The 22,550-nt window shown below is 43.7% G+C and overlaps 1 protein-coding gene across 2 annotated transcripts in view; it reads left to right on the top strand.

Moving 5' to 3' along the window:
• Positions 1-18,884, top strand: part of C16H1orf158 (chromosome 16 C1orf158 homolog) — a 49,432-nt gene extending 30,548 nt beyond the window's left edge. Inside the window, exons 2-4 of one of the 2 annotated variants that reach the window (XM_005690881.2) lie at positions 7,884-7,997; positions 16,683-16,860; positions 18,400-18,804. In XM_005690881.2, the coding sequence (XP_005690938.1) occupies positions 7,884-7,997; positions 16,683-16,860; positions 18,400-18,584 (477 nt within the window). In that variant the 3' untranslated portion in view covers positions 18,585-18,804. Of the gene's footprint in view, positions 1-7,883; positions 7,998-16,682; positions 16,861-18,399 lie in introns of both variants that reach the window. The other variant, XM_018060607.1, reaches the window with a different exon arrangement.

The raw sequence follows: 22,550 nt of genomic DNA, 5'->3' as shown, positions 1-22,550 counted from the left end.
TATGCAGGGTCTTTTTTGTTTCCATATGAATTGTTAAATTTTTTGTTCTAATCCTGTGAAAAATATTATTGGTAATTTGCTAGGGATTGCACTGAATCTGTAGATCGCATTTGGTAGTATAGTCATTTTCACAATATTGATTCTTCCTACCCAGGAACATGGAATATCTCTCCACTTATGTCATCTTTGATTTCTTTCATAATTTTCTGTGTACAGTTTTTTTGTCTCCTTAGGTAAGTTTATTCCTAGGTATTTAATTCTTTTAGTTGCAATGGTGAATGGGATTGATTCCTTAATTTCTCTTTCTGATGTTTCATTGTTAGTATATAGAAATGCAAGTGATTTCTGTGTATTGGTTTTGTATCCTGCAACTTTGCTGAATTCACTGGTTAGCTCTAGTAATTTTTTCATTATTTAGGGGTTTTATGTACAGTATCACGTCACCTGCAAAGAGCTTTACTTCTTCTTTTCTGATCTGGATTCCTTTAATTTATTTTGCTTCTCTGATTGCTGTAGCTAGGACTTCCAGAACTATGTTAAATAATAGTGGTGAAAGTAGACATGCTCATCTTGTTCCTGATTTTAAGGGGAATACTTTCAGTTTTTCACCATTGAGATTAATGTTTGCTATAGGCTTATCATATATGGCCTTTACTATGTTGAGGTAGGTTCCTTCTATGCCCATTTTTTGAAGAGTTTCCATCCTAAATGGGTGCTGAATTTTGTCAAAGCCTTTTTCTGCATTATTGAGATTATCATATGGTTTTTATCTTTCAATTTGTTAATATGGTGTATCACATTGATTGATTTGCATATATTGAAGAATCCTTGCATCCCTGGAATAAACCCAACTTGATCATGGTGTATAAGCTTTTTGATGCATTGCTGAAGTCTGTTTGCTAAAATTTTGTTGAGAATTTTTGCATCTATGTTCATCACTGATATTGGCCTGTAGTTTTCTTTTTTATGTGTTATCTTTGTCTGGTTTTGGTATCAGGGTTATGGTGGCCTCCCAGAGTGAGTTTGGAAGTGTTCCTCCCTCTGCAACTTTATGAAAGCGTTTTAGAAGGATAGGCATTAGCTCTTCTCTAAATGCTTGATAGAATTCTCCTGTGAAGCCATCTGGTCCAGGGCTTTTGTTTTTTGAGAGATTTTTGATCACAGTTTCCATTTCAGTGCTTGTAATTGGGTTGTCCCTAATTTCTATTTCTTCCTGGTTCAGTCTTGCAAGATTGAACTTTTCTAAGAATCTGTCCATTTCTTCCAGGTTATCCATTTTATTGCCATATCAGTTCAGTTCAGGCACTCAGTCGTGTCCGACTCTTTGCGACCCCATGAATCGCAGAACACCAGGCCTCCCTGTCCATCACCATCTCCCGGGGTTCACTCAGACTCATGTCCATTGAGTCCGTGATGCCATCCAGCCATCTCATCCTCGGTCGTCCCCTTCTCCTCCTGTCCCCAATCCCTCCCAGCATCAGAGTCTTTTCCAATGAGTCAACTCTTCGCATGAGGTGGCCGAAGTACAGAAGCTTCAGCTTTAGCATCATTCCTTCCAAAGATATCCCAGGGCTGATCTCCTTCAGAATGGACTGGTTGGAACTCCTTGCAGTCCAAGGGACTCTCAAGAATCTTCTCCAACACCACAGTTCAAAAGCATCAATTCTTCGGCGCTCAGTCTTCTTCACAGTCCAACTCTCACATCCATACATGACCACTGGAAAAACCATAGCCTTGACTAGACGGCCCTTAGTCGGCAAAGTAATGTCTCTGCTTTTGAATATGCTATCTAGGTTCATCATAACTTTTCTTCCAAGGAGTAAGCGTCCTTGAATTTCATGGCTGCAGTCACCATCTGCAGTGATTTTGGAGCCCAAAAAAATAAAGTCTGACACTGTTTCCACTGTTTCCCCATCTATTTTCCATGAAGTGATGGGACCGGATGCCATGATCTTCGTTTTCTGAATGTTGAGCTTTAAGCCAACTTTTTCACTCTCCTCTTTCACTTTCATCAAGAGGCTTTTTAGCTCCTCTTCACTTTCTGCCATAAGGGTGGTGTCATCTGCGTATCTGAGGTTATTGATATTTCTCCCGGCAATCTTGATTCCAGCTTGTGTTTCTTCCAGTCCAGCATTTCTCATGATGTATTCTGCATAGAAGTTCAATAAGCAGGGTGACAATATACAGCCTTGACGTACTCCTTTTCCTATTTGGAACCAGTCTGTTGTTCCATGTCCAGTTCTAACTGCTGCTTCCTGACCTGCATACAGATTTCTCAAGAGGCAGGTTAGGTGGTCTGGTATTCCCATGTCTTGAAGAATTTTCCACAGTTTATTGTGATCCACACAGTCAAAGGCTTTGGCATAGTCAATAAAGCAGAAATAGATGTTTTTCTGGAACTCTCTTTCTTTTTTCATGATCCAGCAGATGTTGGCAATTTGATCTCTGGTTCCTCTGCCTTTTCTAAAACCAGCTTGAACATCAGGAAGTTCATGGTTCACATATTGCTGAAGCCTGGTTTGGAGAATTTTGAGCATTACTTTACTAGCATGTGAGATGAGTGCAATTGTGCGGTAGTTTGAGCATTTTTTGGCATTGCCTTTCTTTGGAATTGGAATGAAAACTGACCTTTTCCAGCCCTGTGGCCACTGCTGAGTTTTCCAAATTTGCTGGCATATTGAGTGCAGCACTTTCACAGCATCATCTTTCAGGATTTGAAATAGCTCAGCTGGAATTCATCACCTCCACTAGCTTTGTTCGTAGTGATGCTTTCTAAGGCCCACTTGCCTTCACATTCCAGGATGTCTGGCTCTAGATTAGTGATCACATCATCATGATTATCTGGGTCGTGAAGATCTTTTTTGTACAGTTCTTCCATGTATTGTTGCCACCTCTTCTTAATATCTTCTGCTTCTGTTAGGTCCATACCATTTCTGTCCTTTATCGAGCCCATCTTTGCATGAAATGTTCCCTTGGTATGTCTAATTTTCTTGAAGTGATCTCTAGTCTTTCCCATTCTGTTGTTTTCCTCTATTTCTTTGCATTGATCGCTGAAGAAGGCTTTCTTATCTCTTCTTGCTATTCTTTGGAACTCTGCATTCAGATGCTTATATCTTTCCTTTTCTCCTTTGCTTTTCACTTCTTTTCTTTTCACAGCCTTTTGTAAGGCCTCCCCAGAGAGCCATTTTGCTTTTTTGCATTTCTTTTCCATGGGGATGGTCTTCATCCCTGTCTCTTGTACAATGTCATGAACCTCATTCCATAGTTCATCAGGCACTCTATCTATCAGATCTAGGCCCTTAAATCTATTTCTCACTTCCACTGTATAATCATAAGGGATTTGATTTAGGCCATACCTGAATGGTCTATCGGTTTTCCCTATTTTCTTCAATTTGAGTCTGAATTTGGTAATAAGGAGTTCATGATCAGAGCCACAGTCAGCTCCTGGTCTTGTTTTTGTTGACTGTATAGAGCTTCTCCATCTTTGGCTGCAAAGAATATAATCAATCTGATTTCGGTGTTGACCAGCCGGTGATGTCCATGTGTAAAGTCTTCTCTTGTGTCATTGGAAGAGGGTGTTTGCTATGACCAGTGCATTTTCTTGGCAAAACTCTATTAGTCTTTGCCCTGCTTCATTCCGCATTCCAAGGCCAAATTTGCCTGTTACTCCAGGTGTTTCTTGGCTTCCTACTTTTGCATTCCAGTCCCCTATAATGAAAAGGACATCTTTTTTTGGTGTTAGTTCTAAAAGGTCTTGTAGATCTTCATAAAACCGTTCAACTTCAGTGTCTTCAGCGTTACTGGTTGGGGCATAGACTTGGGTAAATGTGATATTGAATGGTTTGCCTTGGAGATGAACAGAGATCATTCTGTCGTTTTTGAGATTGCATCCAAGTACTGCATTTCGAACTCTTTTGTTGACCATGATGGCTACTCCATTTCTTCTGAGGGATTCCTGCCCACAGCAGTAGATATAATGGTCATCTGAGTTAAATTCACCCATTCCAGTCCATTTCAGTTCGCTGATTCCTAGAATGTCAACATTCACCCTTGCCATCTCTTGTTTGTCCACTTTCAATTTGCCCTGATTCATGGACCTAACATTCCAGGTGCCTATGCAATATTGCTCTTTACAGCATCGGATCTTGCTCTATCACCAGTCACATCCACAACTGGGTATTGTTTTTGCTTTGGCCCCATCCCTTCATTCTTTCTTTAGTTATTTCTCCACTGATCTCCAGTAGCATATTGGGCACCTAATGACCTGGGGAGTTCCTCTTTCAGTAATCTATCATTTTGCCTTTCATACTGTTCATGGGGTTCTCAAGGCAAGAATACTGAAGTGGCTTGCCATTTCCTTCTCCAGTGGACCACATTCTGTCAGACCTCTCCACCACGACCCACCTGTCTTGGGTTGCCCTGCAGGCATGGCTTTGTTTCATTGAGTTAGACAAGGCTGTGGTCCTAGTGTGATTAGATTGACTAGTTTTCTGTGAGTATGGATTCAGTGTGTCTGCCCTCTGATGCCCTCTTGCAACACCTACCATCTTTTGGGTTTCTCTTACCTTGGGCGTGGGGTATCTCTTCACGGCTGCTCCAGCAAAGCACAGCTGCTGCTCCTTACCTTGGATGAGGGGTATCTCCTTTATAGTTGTTCATAATAGTCTCTTATAATACTTTGTATTTCTGCACTGTCTGTTGTAACTTCTTTTTCATTTCTAATTTTGTTGATTTGATTCTTCTCCTTTTTTGCTTGATGAGTCTGGCTAAAAGTTTGTCAATTTTATTTATCTTCTCAAAGAACCAGCTTTTAGTTTTATTAATCTTTACTGTTGTTTCTTTCATTTCTTTTTCATGTATTTCTGCTCATATCTTTATGATTTCTTTTCTTCTACTAATTTTTTTTGTTCTTCTTTTTCCAGTTGTTTTAGGTGTAAAGTTAGGTTGTCTATTTGATATTTTTCTTGTTTCTTGAGGTAGGATTGTTATTAGTATAAACTTCCCTCTTAGAACTGCTTTTGCTGCACCCCATAGGTTTTGAGTTGTCATATTTTCATCATCATTTGTTTCTAGAAAAATTTTAATTTCCCTTTTGATTTCTTCAGTAACCTGTTGGTTATTTAGAAACGTATTGTTTAATCTCCATGTGTTTGTGTTTCTTACAGTTTTCTTCTGTAATTGATATTTAGTCTCATAGTGTTGTGGTTGGAGAAGATGCTTGATATGATTTCAGTTTTCTTAAATTTACTGAGGTTTGATTTGTGACCTGAGATGTGGTATATTCTGGAGAATGTTCCATGCGCACTTGAGAAGAAGGTGTATTCTTCTGCATTTGGATGGAATGTCCTGACGATATCAATGAGATCCATCTCATCTAATGTATCATTTATGACTTGCGTTTGCTTATTAATTTTCTGTATTGATGATCTGTCCATTGGTAACCGGGGTGTTAAAGTCTCCTACTATTAATGTGTTACTGTGAATTTCTCCTTTTATTTCTGTTAGTGTTTGTCTTATGTATTGAGGTGCTTCTATGTTGGGTGCATAGATATTTACAATTGTTATGTCCTCTTCTTGGATTGATCCCTTGATCATTATGTAGTGTCCCTCCTTATCTCTTGTAATCTTCTTTATTTTAAGGTCTATTTTGTCTGATGTGAGGATTGCTACTCAAGCTTTCTTTTGCTTCCCATTTGCTTGGAATATTTTTTTCCATCCTCTCACTTTCACTCTATATATGTCTTTAGGTCTGAAGTGTGTTTCTTATAGACAGCATAAATATGGGTCTTATTTGGTTTTCATTCAACCAGTCTGTGTCTTTTGGTTGAAACATTTAATCCATTTACATTTAAAGTAATTACTGATATATATGTTCCTATTCCCATTTTCTTAATTGTTTTAGGGTTGATTTTGTAGGTATTTTTCCTTCTCTTGTATTTCTTTACTATATAAATCCCTTTAATATTTGTTGTAAAGCTAGTTTGGTAGTACTGAATTCTCTTAACTTTTGCTTGTCTGAAAAGCTTTTTATTTCTCCATCAATTCTGAATGATACTCTTGCTGGGTACAGTAATCTTGGTGATAGATTTTTCCCTTTCAGTACTTTAAATATATTCTGCCATTCCCTTCTGGCCTGCAGAATTTCTGCTGAATGACCAGCTGTTAAACATATGGGGTTTCCCTTGTGTGTTACTTGTTGTTTTTCCTTTGCTGCTTTTAATATTCTTTCTTTGTGTTTAGTCCTTGTTTGATTAGTATGTGTCTTGGAGTCTTTGTCCTTGGGTTTATTCTGTATGGGACTCCTTGAGCCTCTTGGACTTGATTGACTATTTCCTTTCCATGTTGGGGAAATTTTCAACTATAATCTCTTAAAAAATTGTCTCATACCCTTTCTTTTTCTCTTCTTATTCTGTGATCCCTATAGTTTGAATGTTGGTGTGTTTGATATTGTTCCAGAGGTCTCTGAGACTATCCTCAGTTCTTTTCATTCTTTTTACTTTATTCTGCTCTTCAGAAGTTATTTCCACCATTTTATCTTTCAGCTCACCAATTCGTTCTTCTGCTTCAGATATTCTGCTATTGATTCCTTCCAGATTAGTTTTAATTTCAGTAATTGTGTTGTTTGTCTCTGTATGTTTATTCTTTAATTCCTCTAGATTTTGTTAATTGATTCTTTCATTTTCTCCATTTTGTTTTTGAGGTTTTGGATCATCTTTACTATCATTGTTCTGAATTCTTTTTCAGATTGTTTACTTGTTTCCTTTTCATTTATTAGGACTTCTGTGTTTCTAATTTGTTACTTCATTTGTTTAGTATTTCTCTGCATTTTTATTATTTGTTTTTTTAACTTATTGTGTTTGAGTTCTCCTTTTCCCAGGCTTCAAGGTTGAATTCTATCTTTCTTTTGGTTTCTGCCCTCCTAAGATTGGTCCAGTGGTTTGTGTAAGCTTCCTATAGGGTGAGATTTGTGCTGAGTTTTTGTTTCTTTATTTGTTTTTCCTCTGATGGGCAAGGCTGAGTAAGATGGTAATCCTGTCTGCTGATGATTGGGTTTGTATTTTTGTTTTGTTTGTTGTTTAGATGAGGCATCCTGCACAGGGTGCTACTGGTGGTTGGAATTCAAAGGGCTCATGAGTGCCTCTCTGGTGTTACTTGCAGTCAGCTTCTGAGCCCACTGATCAACAGAAACTCTCTCTCTGGGCTTCTATTTCAACTGTGATGATGGGGCTCCAGAGGACTTGGGCCACCTCTTCTGTGAGTCCAAGGAGAAGCTTGAGGGTGCCCAGTGTCTTTTGTAGACACAAAACCAGTGCAGAGGCTGTTCTCACTCTACTGCGATGGGCCAGTGCCATCCCAGGATGAGTTAGGTAAAGCCCTGGACACCATGGAAGGCATGGTGGCCCTGGCCACTCCAGTATTCTTGCCTGGAGAATTCCATGGAGAGAGGAGCCTGGTGGGCTACAGTCCATGGGGTTGCAAGGAGTTGGACGCAACTGAGCTTCTAACACTTTCATTTTCAGGGGAAAGCAAGCAGAGAGCTGGGAAGAGCGAGAAACAAAGAAGAAAAAGAAAGGGAAGAGTCAAGCAGGAAGGAGGAGGGGCAGGGAGTGAGAAGAGAGACAGGGAACAGGTGTAGACTGTGAGCAACCAGGTGACACCAAAAAGCTTTCCCAAGGGGTCTTGGACGGGAGTGCCAAGTCCCTGAATGCACACCTTTTCAAGTACTGAAAGGGAGGGGGTACAATCAAAGTCCACATTGTACAGGACGCCTATTTACCCTTTCTCTGCCCAGCTTCCAATGGTTGGGAACTGAGAGGGTGCAGCGGAAGTTTGAGAAGGGGCATCATAGAAACTGTCCTGAAAAAAAACTTTTTTTTTTCCAGTTCACAAAAGCCACTGAGAAAACCCCCCAGACCATTTACAGAAAAGAGTACATCCCCTTCCCAGGCCACAGACCTGACCAGATCTCCAGGTGGTACAGCAAGAGGAGAGTTGAGGTAAGAGGGCTCAGGGACCCACACTCTGCCTGGCCCCCTCCCAGTGCTCAGGAGACACTAAACAACCAGACTCTTTCTAGGCTCAATTCTCTCTTGGGGACACAGGAGTGGTCTCATTAATACCCTCCCCAGCCACGTGTGGTGCAGGGAGGCTGCTGATATCATTTACCCTTATTCACTGGGTGGGCAGATATCCACCTGATCTCAAGAAGGTGGCATTTCCCTCGCTGGGTATCCCAGCACTTTTTCTGGGCCATTTCCCTCATCCTTCCATACCCTTCCAACAGGACGTAGGCAACGGATGTGTGAAACAAACAAAGGCAGATGTTGAGTTAGGGTGAGTGTAGTCAGGAATCACACAAGGCACTCCAAAAGTGAGTAGTGATGATGTTTGCATAGACAGTGTTTGTATAATATCACTGATGGCCAAGCATTCTGTTCTTTCATATGAAAAGTCAAGGGCCATTCAGTTTGCTCTCACTCGTTGAGTGCCTACTTGTGAGTGTGGTTGAGTTCCAGGCCTCCAGAGCAGGGAGCGGGGCACTGCAGCCTCAGAACCTGCCTCCCAGGTGCGAGACCACACATTTGAGACATTTATTAAATTAGGTGAGAGAGTGTTGGAAGCTCAGAAATCCTGGCCCTTACAGAAACAGGTGAGAAAGCCTCCTCTTATATCAACCCTTCCGGATGCCACCCACTAGGCTCAGCCTGGGGAGAATAAGCCTGTAAGTGTTCACCCACTGGGTGCACAAGTATGCCCTTTTCTCACTACAATCTGGGTGCTACCCCAAGTCCTTCTTCTGCCAGTCTGCTGCTTATAGAGGTGATGTCTGTCCCCTCACTTCTACCCCACATAACCCTATCGTTGTTGCTGTTGTTTAGTCACTAAGTTGTGTCCAACTCTTATGCAACCGCATGATCTGTAGCCTGCCAGGCTCCCACATAACCCTACCTCTGCTTAAATTCTGGGTGAGGAATGGATATTTACCAGGATGGAGCATTTTAGAACTGGAAGGGACCCAAGGGATTGTCCAGCTCAACACCCTCATTTTCAGATAAAATGTACCCAAGGGTGGTGAGTGTCTCATCTAAAATCTGTAGCTTGTCGGTAAGGTACTGAGCAGGGGCTGGTCAGCAAATCAAATAGACAAGCAAGGAGGCTCCTCAGATCTTGTTTTATCATCTGCCAGAGCTGACTGTTCATCTACCTTGTACTGCAAGGAGATCAAATGAGGCAATTCTAAAGGAAGTCCACCCTGAATATTCACAATAAGGACTGATGCTGGATCTCTAATACTTTGACCACCTGATGAGAAGAGCCGACTCACTGGAAAAGACCCTGATGCTGGGAAAGATTGAAGGAAAAAGGAGAAGAGAGTGGCAGAGGATGAGATGGCTGATAGAATCACTGACTCAATGGACATGAGTTTGAGCAAACTCCAGGAGATAGTGAAGGACAGGGAAGCCTGGTGTGCTACAGTGCATGGGGTAGCAAAGAGTTGGACACAACTTAGTGACTGAACAACAGCAATGACAACTTCTGCATCTGGAAATTCATGTTAGGATAAACAGTGTCAGATTTTCAGTTCTGTGTTAGCATGCCTGGCCCACTGGCATTCCTGAACCATACTGGTGCATGGGGCTGCCAACCACTAGCATTAGTTTGCACCAAAGACACAAATACAATTTTATTTTATTTTTGTAGTTCCTTTATTTATTTATTTACAGTGTTGTGTTGGTTTATGCCATACAACAACGTGAATCAGCCATAATCATACATATATCCCTTCCCTCTTGAGCCTCCCTCCCATCCCCTCATCCTACCTTTCCAGGTCATCACAGAGTGCCAGACTGGGCTCCCTGTGTTACATAGCAACTTCCCACCAGCTGTCTATTTTAAAACACATGATAGTGTATATATGTCAATGCTACTTCCTCTTTTTGTCCCACCCTCTCCTTCTCTCACTGTGTCCACAAGTCCATTCTCTATATCTGTGTCTCCTTCATTCTCTGCAAATAGGCTCATTAATACAATTTTTCTAGATTTCATATATTTGTGTTAACATTATATATGCTTTCTGCTTTATTTTTAAAAATTTTTATCCATTTGTTAATTGAAGGATAATTGCTTTACAGAATTTTGTTGTTTTCTGTCAAACCTCAACATGAATCACCCATAGGTATGCCTGCTGCTGCTGCTGCTAAGTCGCTTCAGTTGTGTCCAACTCTGTGTGACCCCATAGACGGCAGCCCACCAGGCTCCCCTGTCCCTGGGATTCTCCAGGCAGGAACACTGGAGTGGGTTGCCATTTCCTTCTCCAATGCATGAACGTGAAAAGTGAAAGTGAAGTCGCTCAGTAGTGTCCAACTCTTAGTGACCCCATGGACTGCAGCCTACCAGGCTCCTCCATCCATGGGATTTTCCAGGCAAGAGTACTGGAGTGGGAACCTCCCTCTCATAAATATGTGTTAATATGCTACACATGTGTTATATATATTCCCATATGCTATATATGTGTTATATGTGTGTATGTGTCATATATATTCTAGATTCTGTACATACATGTTAATATGCTATATTTGTTTTTCTCTTTCTGACTTTACTCCATAAAGTAGGCTCTAGTTTTATCCACCTCACTGGAACTGACTCAAATTCATTCTTTTTTATGGCAGTGTAACATTTCATTGTATATTTACCACATCTTCTTTATCCATCCATCTCTTGATGGACAACTAGGCTGCTTCCATGTCCTGGCCATTGCAAATAGTGTTGCAATGAACATTGGTGGTACATGTGTCTTTTAGAATTGTGGTTTTCTCAGGGTTTATGCCCAGTAGTGGGATTGCTGGGTCATATGGTAGATTTATTCCTAGCTGCATTTTAATACAAAGAAGTCAAAATTAGAACACACAATCTGAGGCTCCCTGTTCCTAACCATCAGTGTACATGAGGTATGTGGCCTAGATCTCAATATACATCAGGGCCCCTTTTTTAAAGACCTTTGCTTCCCCATCACAAACCCTGATGTAAGGGATAATCAATCACACATATATAATCTGGTGAAAATTAAGATATCTCCTCCAACACACACACAGTATAGAACAAAGCAATGTGACATTCATTCCTAGGGACTCTGTTCAAATAGTCTGCTTGTGTGCCTGGACACAGCATCATTTTTACATGGCTACTTCAGTTCTATCAGCTCTTCTGGGTCCTTCATCCTGTGTTCCCCCACTGCCACAGCCTCCATTTCCATCTCCATCCCACTTAACTCTTCTCCCTTCAGCTCTTCAAAGTGACTATGAATCAATGGGATTTTTATCCCCTTCAGTCAGTCAGTCCAGTCGCTCAGTCATGTACAACTCTTTGTGACCCCATGGATGGCAGCATGCCAGCCCTCTCTGTCCATCACCAACTCCCAGAGTTTACTCAAACTCATGTCCATTGAGTTGGTAATGCCATCCAACCATCTCATCCTCTGTTGTCCCCTTCTCCTCCCGCCTTCAATCTTTCCCAGCATCAGAGTCTTTTCCAACGAGTCAACTCTTTGCATCAGGTGGCCAAAGTATTGGAATTTCAGCTTCAGCATCAGGCCTTCCAATGAATATTCAGAACTGATTTCCTTTAGGATGGACTGGTTGGATCTCCTTGCAGTTCAAGGGATTCTTAAGAGTCTTCTCCAACACCACAGTTCAAAAGCATCAATTCTTCGGCACTCAGCTTTCTTTTTAGTCCAACTCTCATATCCATACATGAGCACTGGAAAAACCAGAGCCTTGACTAGATGGACCATGGTTGGTAAAGTAATATCTATGCTTTTTAATATGCTGTCTAGGTTGGTCATAACTTTCCTTCCAAGGAGAAAGCGTCTTTTAATTTCATGGCTGCAGTCACCATCTGCAGTGATTTTGGAACCTAAACAGTAAAGTCTGTCACTGTTTCCACTGTTTCTCCATCTATTTGCCATGGGACCAGATGCCATGAGCTTCGTTTTCTGAATGTTGAGCTTTAAGTCAACTTTTTCACTTTCCTCTTTCACTTTCATCAAGAGGATGTTTAGTTCTTCTTCACTTTCTGCCATAAAGGTGGCATCATCTGCATGTCTGAGGTTATTGATATTTCTCCTGGCAATCTTGATTGCAGCTTGTGCTTCTTCCAGCCCAGTGTTTCTCATGATGTACTCTGCATAGAAGTTAAATAAGCAGGGTGACAATATACAGACTTGACGTATTTCTTTTGCTATTTGGAACCAGTCTGTTTTTCCATGTCCAGTTCTTTGCAGCCAAAGATGGAGAAGCTCTATACAGTCAGCAAAAATAAGACTGGGAGCTGACTGTGACTCAAATCATGAACTTCTTATTACCAAATTCAGACTCAAATTGAAGAAAGTAGGGGAAACCACTAAACCATTCAGGTATAACCTAAATCAAATCCCTTAGAATTATACAGTGGAAGTGAGAAATAGATTCAAGGGATTAGATCTGATAGACAGAGTCCCTGATGAACTATGGACAGAGGCTCGTGACGTTGTACAGGAGACAGGGATCAAGACCATCCCCAAGAAAAAGAAATGCAAAAAAGCAAAATAGCTGTTTGAGGAGGCCTTACAAATACCTGTGAAAAGAAGAGAAGTGAAAAGCAAAGAAGAAAAGGAAAGATATACCCATTTGAATGCAGTGTTCCAAAGAATAGCAAGGAGAGATAAGAAAGCCTTCCTCAGGGATCAGTGCAAAGAAATAGAGGAAAACAATAGAGTGGGAAAGACTAGAGATCTCTTCAAGCAAGTTAGAGATACCAAGGGAATGTTTCATGCAAAGATGGGCTCAATAAAGGACAGAAATGGTATGGAGTTAACAGAAGTAGAAGATATTAAGCAAAGGTGGCAAGAATACACAGAAGAACTGTACAAAAAAGATCTTCATGACCTGATAATCAGGATGGTGTGGTCACTTACCTAGAACCAGACATCCTGGAATGTGAAGTCAAGTGGACCTTAGGAAGCATCACTACGAACAAAGCTAGTGGAGGTGATAAATCCTGAAAGATGATGCTGTGAAAGTGCTGCACTCAATATGCCAGCACATTTGGAAAACTCAGCAGTGGCCACAGGGCTGGAAAAGGTCAGTTTTCATTCCAATTCCAAAGAAAAGCAATGCCAAAGAATGCTCAAACTACCACACAGTTACACTCATTTCACACGCTAGTAAAGCAATGCTCAAAATTCTCCAAGCCAGGCTTCAACAGTACGTGAATCGTGAACTTCCAGATGTTCAAGCTGGATTTAGAAAAGACAGAGGAACCAGAGATCAAATTGCCAACATCCGCTGGATCATGGAAAAAGCAAGAGAGTTCCAGAAAAACATCTATTTCTGCTTTATTGACTATGCCAAAGCCTTTGACTGTGTGGATCACAACAAACTATAGAAAATTCTTCAAAAGATGGGATACCAGACCACCTAACTTGCCTCTTGAGAAATCTGTATGCAGGTCAGGAAGCAACAGTTAGAACTGGGCATGAAACTGCAGACTGGTTCCAAATCGAGAAAGGAGCACGTCAAGGATATATATTGTCACCCTGTTTATTTTATCCCCTTGGCAGATGTATTAATCATGTTTTAAAATTTTCTGTATTTAATGATACTTTGATATTTTAGGGATTTAGCTAATCCTGGCAAGGCTCTCCCTCCCAGGACTAATTCTTGGGATAATACACAACTTGCCTGCCTTTCGGATGCAAACTAACCAATTCACAGCCCATCCCTCCAACCACCTCCTTTATCTAAGGCTCACATGCCAGGCCAACATCCCCTCCTCCGGAGCCAGGCACTGACAACCAGAGACACCCTGGAATTATTAGAACTTTGCAATCCTACACCTCTCAAACTTGCCCACCCTGCCTTGCCCATACTCTGTTGGAAGTGTCGACTAATAAATATAGTCACAACCTGAAAGTAAAGAGTTATTTTATTTGGTGCAAATGTTTAGGACTCCGAGCCCAGGAGACAGCATCTCAATAGCTCTGGAAAACTGCTGCTCCAAGCAAGCAGGAGGCAAGTAAGGCTATATTCACATTTGCAACAAAGGGAGCAGGCAGTCTGAGCATCAGAGATCAAGTATCAAGTTAAGGAATTTAGCATTCTGTGTATGGGAAGATGCAAGCCCCTTGGCTCACTGAATCCGTTCCTTTCACATGCACCTCAGCTATCTGGGGCCAAGCCTGTTTTCTTGTTTCCCTTGTTTCTTGCATTCCCCTGAACTCCTCTGGAATCACCATGGTGGGGAGAGGAGGTGGTGGTGGTGGCCATATCTGCTGGATCAGTTTTGAGAGCCCTTATTTACATTTGGAAGGCAGAAATCATCGATGGCTGTGTATCTCCTGTTAATTAATATGGCAGGAGATATTTTCATTTCACGGAAACCAGAACGAAGACTCTGGACCATGCTCTATTCACTCCTTCTGTCTCCTGACTCACCCTGGTGCTTCCCATGTGGCCCTGTGAGATGTGGCATACCCCTTCTCTTAGGAATTGTAAGTGATAATCTCTTCTTTCAAAGGCAGTTAGTTAGACTTCCCTGGTGGTACAATGGATAAGAATCCGCCTGCCAATGCAGGGAACACAGATTAGATTCTTGGAATGAGAGAAGTTCCACATGCCATTGGGCTCTTAAGCCTTTGTGTCACAACTCCTGAGCCCTCATGCTGTCACTATTGAGGCCAATGTGCTCTAGAGCCCATGTTCTGCAACAAAGGAAGCCACTGCAAAGAGAAGCCTGCGCACTGCAACGAAGAGTAGCCCTTTCTCGCTGCAGGGAGAGGAAGCCTATGCAAGCAATGAAGACCTAGAGCAATAAGAAACAAACAGACAAAAAACAAAGGCAGTCCTCTCTGTTAGCTTACAGTTGTTATTGTTGCTCAGTTGCTAAAATATGTCCACCTCTTTGTGACCCCATAGACTGCAGCATGCCAGGCTTCCCTGGCCTTCACTATCTCCAGGAGTTTGCTTAGATTCATGTCCATTGAGTCAGTGATTCTATCTAACCATCTCAGCCTCTGACACCCTCTTCTCCTTTTGCCTTCAGTCTTTCCCCAAATCAGGGTCTTTTCCAATGAGTGGGCTCTTCGCATCAGTTGGCCAAAGTATTGGAGCTTCAGCTTCATCATCAGTCCTTCCAATGTGTATTCTGGGTTGATTTCCTTAAGGATTGACTGGTTTGATATCCTTGCTCTCAAGAGTCTTCTCCAGTACCACAATTTGAAAGCATCAGTTCTTCAGCACTCAGCCTTCTGTATGGTCCAAGTTTCACATCCATACATGACTACTGGAAAAACCACAGCTTTGACTATATGGACCTTTGTCAGCAAAGTGATGTCTCTGCTTTCTAATATTCTGTCTAGCTTTCCTTCCAGTGAGCAAGTATCTTTAAATTTCATGGCTGCTGTCATTATCCACAGTGATTTTGGAGCCCAAGAAAATAAAATCTGTCAATGCTTCCACTTTTCTTTCATCTATTTGCCTTGAAGTGATGGGACCAGATGCCACAATCTTCATTTTCTGAATGTTGATTTTTAAGCCAACTTTTTCTGACTGAAACAAAAATCTTGTCTATATGATCAAGAAGGCAGGACTGTGCCCCAAACCAAGAGAAACAGTAAGAAAATCCCTCCTGGCTTCTCTTCTTCCCCCGCTGTGTTGCCTCTTCAGAAATTCCCTTGGTTGATGGGAACCCTTGGTTGATGGGAACTTGCTTTTCCTGACCTTGGAAATATACTCCAGACATCCAGATCTGGTGATGTGGATCTTAGGAACTCCAGCTTAATGTCTGTGCCCATCCCCCTTGACTTCCTCTGGCATTGTGATCTGACTGGTTTATGGAGCCACCATTTGAAATACTGGGTGCAGCCACTGTATTTAGGCCATAGCAGACGTGGACCTCCCCATCTGCTCCAGACAAGAGGAGGAGCCTGGGAATCCACGTTATACTCCCCTGCAAATCAGACCAGGCCCCTAGGATTCCCTTTTAAGACCAAGACGATTTTCTTAAGAAAAGCAGTGATTCAGGCAAATGTCCTAGTGTCAGGAGAACAAGGCTTTCTTCTCCTTGTAATTTCTTCCCACCGAAGAAATCACTCACTGAGTTTCCAGCTGAGGGAGACTTAAATCCTTTGCAGGACAGGGCAATTTATGGAGCATTCTCTGACTCTTCCCATAGTAACTGATGGAAATAGAAGGTACAGATGTCAGGCTTACTGTATAGCATCCTTCATTTGCCTTGGAAATAGACACTTGGATGGATGAGACTCAAGACAAATCAAAGGGGGTAATTTCAGATCACAGGGGCGTGCAAGAAGATAGCACAGGCTCTTCCTGTTCAGCTGGGTGTCTTGACTTTTATTTCAACATGTCCCCTTAGTCATTTTCAGGGTGAGTTGACTTAGCTGGGGGCCCCTCATACAGAGACCTGACTGCTGCGAAACTGGGGTGTGTCTTTGAAGGTGAGCTGTCGGGGTAGGGCAGACAAATGTGTCTCCCACTTGTGCTCCCTAAGCCTCAGGCAGACACATCTCTATAGTGGGGACCCTCTCCATCAGCACCACAGACTGCATAGCGGGCAGCTTCTGCCTCCAGCCACAGCCAGATGGATGCATTGCTCCGACTGGTAACACGTGCACTGTGTCTTTCCAGGGGCTCCCATACAAACACCTGATCACCCACCACCAGGAGCCCTCACAGCGCTATCTGATCAGCACCTACGACGACCATTACAACCGGCATAACTATCACCCAGGCTTGCCGGAGCTCCGCACATGGAACAGACATAAGCTGCTGTGGCTCCCAGAGAAAGCCGACTTCCCTCTACTCGGTATTTTTATCTTTCAGGATCATCCCCTTTACTGGGCTCTAAGGGGTTCATAAGCACATAGGGCTGAGGTGTGCCCACCTTAGTGGGAGGACCCAAGCAGGTGACCCTGACTCCAGCAGAGCATTAGAATGAGAAGGGAAGGGAAGAGTCCTCTTTACCCCCCAGGTCACCCACCCTCTCCCTGTGATGCTGGATGACGTTGCTCTGTGATGAAGCCCCCACCTGCAGCAGCATGTTTACCTGGAGCACAGGTGATAGAGAGCAGCATCGCGGCACACTCAGATTCATCATCTACTTCATCAACTCCGACTGAGTATTGCCCAGATGCCTGCCCTACTGAAGCACCTGGGGACACAGCAGTGACAAATAGGGAGGAATTCCTGCCCTCAGGGAATTTATACCCCAGTGAAGAGACATAGAAGATTTTATCGAGGGGGACACATGTACACATGGCTGATTCTTGTGAATGTATGGCAAAAACCACTACAATATTGTAAAGTAATTAGCCTCCAATTAAAATAAATTAATTTTAAAAAGATGATATTATCGATGAATAAGACAACCTAAGATCTAGTAAACACTGTCATATTGGACTAGGATATGTGGTACATAGAAAAGAAAACCAGCGGGTAATGGGGAGAAAGTGAGGCAGGTATGTTGATTCTCATTTGGGTGGGATGACATGGGACGGTCTTTGTGGAGGAGATCTGAGTTGAGAAGGAGGGGGCTATGCAGGAACTGGGAGGAAGAGTGTTCCCGGGGAGGGAGGGCATAGCAAGCAAGAAAGATTCACATCAGGGGTAGAGGAGGTCCAGGTAGTGGCTCACCAGAGTGTGGCTGTGTCCTTCCTGCAGAAATAAGACTTTGCTCAGATTTGCCGGGAGAGTGACTTGATCTAACATCCATTGCAAGCTTCCACCACACTTTGCTCTTATCTTTCTATCATACCCTTGGACATGAAGGGCTGTTGGGTAGAGGGCGAGCTGCTTGTTACAGTGCATTTCTCTGTAAGAGTTTCTCCTGCAGATCACTCTCCCAAGCACATACTCTTCCCGACTGGGCTGGGTCAGTGAGTACCCAGAAGGTGATGGGGTCATGCTCAGTCAAGTCATCGAGCTGAATTGTCCAAGGTCTCCGGCAATGTCTGGTCCCTCCTGAGTAACAGGAGGCAAGCCATACACTGAGAACTTCAGGGGTTGGCAGGACCAGCACTTTCTTGTAAACCTCTGACCTGAGTTTGATCCTTGGGTTGGGATGATCCCTGGGAGAAGGAAATGGCAACTCCCTATAGTATTCTTGCCTGGGAAATTCTGTGAACAGAGGAGCCTGGTGGGCTACAGTCCATGGGGTTGCAAAGAGTTGGGCATGAATGAGAACACACCTACTACTACTCTCTCTCCCCTCGGGTGCACTGACAATCCAGGTGCCTGGTCCAGCAGCCTGGGGAACCTCCAGAGTCCAGCCATTCATTCTCCTGTTCTGAGGATGCTGGCCTCCTCCTCTAAGCCTTGTTCACCCGGATTCTGCTTTGTCTTGCAGGTCCCCCTACAAACTACGGACTCTACGAACAGTTGAAGCAGAAATGGCTCCCACCACCAGAGGTCACCCTCAGAGAGAGCATTTACACTTCCTCCTACCCCAGACCACCAGCAGGTGCCATGTCCCAGAGGGAGCATGCGATTCCTGTGCCTCCCCCTCGCCTGCAGCCTGTCCCACACTTCTGAGACCTGTCGCCCCATCACAGCACAGGTGGGGCCACCTGGAGACCCACCTGGAGGCCACCTGCCAGACAGCAGGCAGCTGCAGATACACCCAGAGTTTTAAATCAGGCTCACCCGAGGGGACTTTGAAATCATGATCTGTGTTTTATGGTTCCAGTCCTTCCTCTAAACCTACAGGTTCCTTTCTTTTTCATCTCACAAATAAATCCTTTGACACAAGGTATCATATGTGTGCAGAAGAAACACTTGTATGTCAGGAGAAATGGAAGGACCCCTGCTGCTGTTGCTGCTAAGTCACTTCAGTCGTGTCCGACTCTGTGCAGCCCCATAGACGGCAGCCCAAAAGGCTCTCCTGTGCCTGGGATTCTCTAGGCAAGAACACTGGAGTGGGTTGCCATTTCCTTCTCCAAGTTCCCTCATTTCACACAAGGGAAAACTGAGGCCCGGAGAAGCAACATGATACCAAATTCTCACAACTTGCTACTTTCCCTCCAGGAGTAAAGTTTGTTGAATGAATGACTGATGGGAGAATAGAGGAAGGTGGTGGTGAAGACACAAGGGACAGCTGAGCTGGAGCCAGGTGGCCTCCTTATACCCCCTCCACCTTCCATTCATCCTACAAACCTCCCCTAAACCATGGTCAAGCCAGCCTCTGGCCTCAGAGCCTTCAGTACAGCAGGAAAGGGATGTTACACAAATACTGATGTGAAAGGGTGATATCAGGGGGGTAGGCTCACAGAGGTGGGGAATCAGGAGGCCAGTGGGGTCCTAAGGGAGCTCCCTGAGGTGTGCTGAAGTAAAGGGGTCCATGACAGCAGTCCTGGGGGCCATGAGGACATGACCTGGTCAGGGAGGGCTTCCCTGCAGAGGAGACATTTAAACTGAGACTAGACGGCTGAGAGCGACCGACCAGGTGCAGGGACAGGTAGAGAGGGCAGCCAGGGTGGCTCAGGCTGCAGGATGGCTTGTGTGAGGCTCCAAGTTGGGAAGGAGCATTGCAGGTTAGGTAAAGGCCCAGAAAGTCCTTATTGCTGCTGAAACAAATACCATGAACTCAGTGTCTTAAAGCAACACAGATTTAGTCCCTTCAGTTTAGTTCAGTTCAGGCGCTCAGTAATGTCCAACTCTTCGTGACCCCATGGACTTCAGCATGCCAGGCTTCCCTGTCCATCACCAACTCCTAAAGCTTACTCAAACTCATGTCCATTGAGTTGGTGATGCCATCCAACCATCTCATCCTCTGTTGTCCCCTTCTCCTCCTGCCTTCAATCTTTCCCAGCATCAGGATATTTTTCAAAGAGTCAGTTCTTCCCATTAGGTGGCCAAAGTAATGGAGTTTCAGCTTCAGCATCAGTCCTTCCAGTGAATAATCAGGACTGATTTCCTTTAGGATTGACTGGTTTGATCTCCTTACTATCCAAGAGACTCTCAAGAGTCCACTCCAATACCACAGCTCAAAAGCATCCATTCTTTGGTGCTCAGCTTTCTTTATGGTCCAATTCTCACATCCATACATGACTACTGGAAACAAACAGAGCTTTAACCACAGCTCTAAAAATGAAAAGTCCACAGGAGACTCTGGGGGGCTCTAGGGGTGAGTTATTTCCTTGCCTTTTCCAGCTTCCGGGGGCACCTGCATTCTTTGACTCCTGGCCTCTTCCTCCACATCCAGAGACTGCAGCGTAGCATCTTCATTCCTGTCTGTCTCCCTCACTAAGGACCCTGTGAATGCATCAGGCCCACTGGAGAATCAGCGTCATCCCCACATCTCAAAATCCTTCATCACAGCTGCCAAGTTCCTCTTGAATATAAACAATTTTATTCACATAGTCCAGGAATGAGGATGTGGTCATTCTAAGGGTGGGGATTTTTTCATCTGCAGCCTGGACACCAGGCAGGAGTTCTCTGGGCTCAGTACATGTTGCATCCCTTAGACCTCAATCATGTAGCTAGTCCTTTCCAGGCATTTGAGAAGGTGGAGGGACAATGGTTGGGGATGGAGGTGGGACTGAGTGGATTCCAGAGTCTATGGCTGCCCGATGTGGTCAGTGTTCCATGACTTTACACACACACGCATGCATACTTTGAAAAATGGCTGTTAACCCTGCAGTGACCAGAAGTACCTGAGCTGGATCACTGAGCATTCAAAAGTCAGACTAAAACAGTGCTATCAGATTAACAATTAGGCTCACCCACCTATAGCAGTGGTCTATTTGGTGGAGGATTTCCTGACCTTCTCTGACGGAGTGTAAAGAAGGGAGGAATTGAGCCAAGAAGATCTTTTTCCTACATCCTTGCTTTACTTGGACTCTCAAAAAAAAAGAAGCCTCAGCATCTCTGGCAGATGTGGAGGTTGGAGGAGCTACTTCCTAAAATTCCACTGTTGGTCCCGCCCTCTGAGTTTCTGGATCAACAGGTCTGCAGAGGGGAAAGAATCACTTTTAGAGCAAGTTCTCAAGCGATACTGATGCTGCTGGTTGGGGGACCAGACATTGGGAACTACTGTAGAAGGTGGAACTACTCCATTTTCATTTCATCTGGGCAGTTTCTGGAATAACAGATTCTTCAGCGAAAACAAGGAAAACATCTGAACCTCATGCTCTTTCATGTTTCCTCCTATAAGACAGGAGCCTATGACTCCAGTATTTTATTAGAAAGCTCAAAAGGCGCATCACACTGTTGGGACAGCACAGTGCAGTATTCAAGAGCACCGACGAACAGAACTTCCATTTCCACCACTTGCAGGCTGTGTGCCTTGGAGGAAGTCACTACCCTTCTCTGAATCTATCTCTGCTGTACTGAATGGGTGCCATAGGATCTCTAACTCAGATAAAACCACTGAGCCCAGAGCTTGGTGCAGAATAAACCCTCCATAAACGTCAGGGCGATTGTTTGACACTGGAAGACCACAGGCCTTTGCAACAACCAAGGCCACAGCGACAACCAGAATCTGAGGCAGAGACCCACGTGCTAGCCATTTCCTCTGCCAAGATGTGATGCTTTGACTGTGGAAGCCAGCATCTTAAAAGAAAACCCTGGCTGCACCCCACGACCCACTTTCTAGAGTTTAGCCTACTGGCTGGGACAAGCCTGCCCTCTGGTGGCGAATTTGACAATTACTTACAGTTGGCTATGGCTTCAGGGTCAGGGTTTCTCTGTGCTGCGCTGTCTCTTCAGTCATATCTGACTCTTTCGACCCTATGGATGTAGCCCACCAGGCTCCTCTGTCCATGGGGTTCTCCAGTCAAGGATCCTGGAGTAGGTTACCATGCCCTCCTCCAAGAGATCTTCGCGACCCAGGAATCGAACCCTTGTCTCATGTCTTCTGTATTGGCAGGCAAGATTTTTTTAGTGAAAAATTTGGCTTAAAACTCAATATTCAGAAAACTAAGATCATGGCATCAGGTCCCAACACTTCATGGCGAAAGGATGGGGAAACAGTGGAAATGGTGAGAGACTTAATTTTGGGGGCTCCAAAATCACTGCAGATGGTGATTGCAGCTATGAAATTAAAAGACGCTTGTTCCTTGGAAGAAAAGTTATGACCAACCTAGACAGCATATTAAAAAGCAGACATTACTTTGCCAACAAAGGTCCGTCTAGTCAAAGCTATGGTTTTTCCAGTAGTCACGAAGGATGTGAGAGTTAGACTATAAAGAAAGCTGAGCACCGAAGAATTGATATTTTTGAACTGTGGTATTGGAGAAGACTCTTGAGAGTCACTTGGACAGCAAGGAGATCCAACCAATCCATCCTGAAGGAAATCAGTCCTGAATCATTTGAAGGACTGAGGCTGAAGCAGAAACTCCATTACTTTGGCCACCTGATACAAAGAACTGACTCATTGGGAAAGACCCTGATGCTGGGAAAGACTGAAGGTGGGAGAAGCAGGGGATGACAGAGGATGAGATTGCTGGATGGCATCACTGACTCAATGGACATGAGTTTGAGTAAGCTCTGGGAGTTGGT

Source organism: Capra hircus, chromosome 16 (assembly GCF_001704415.2).
Source record: "Capra hircus breed San Clemente chromosome 16, ASM170441v1, whole genome shotgun sequence".
Lineage (NCBI taxonomy): Eukaryota > Metazoa > Chordata > Mammalia > Artiodactyla > Bovidae > Capra > Capra hircus.
This window is presented reverse-complemented; position numbering and strand designations above follow the sequence as displayed.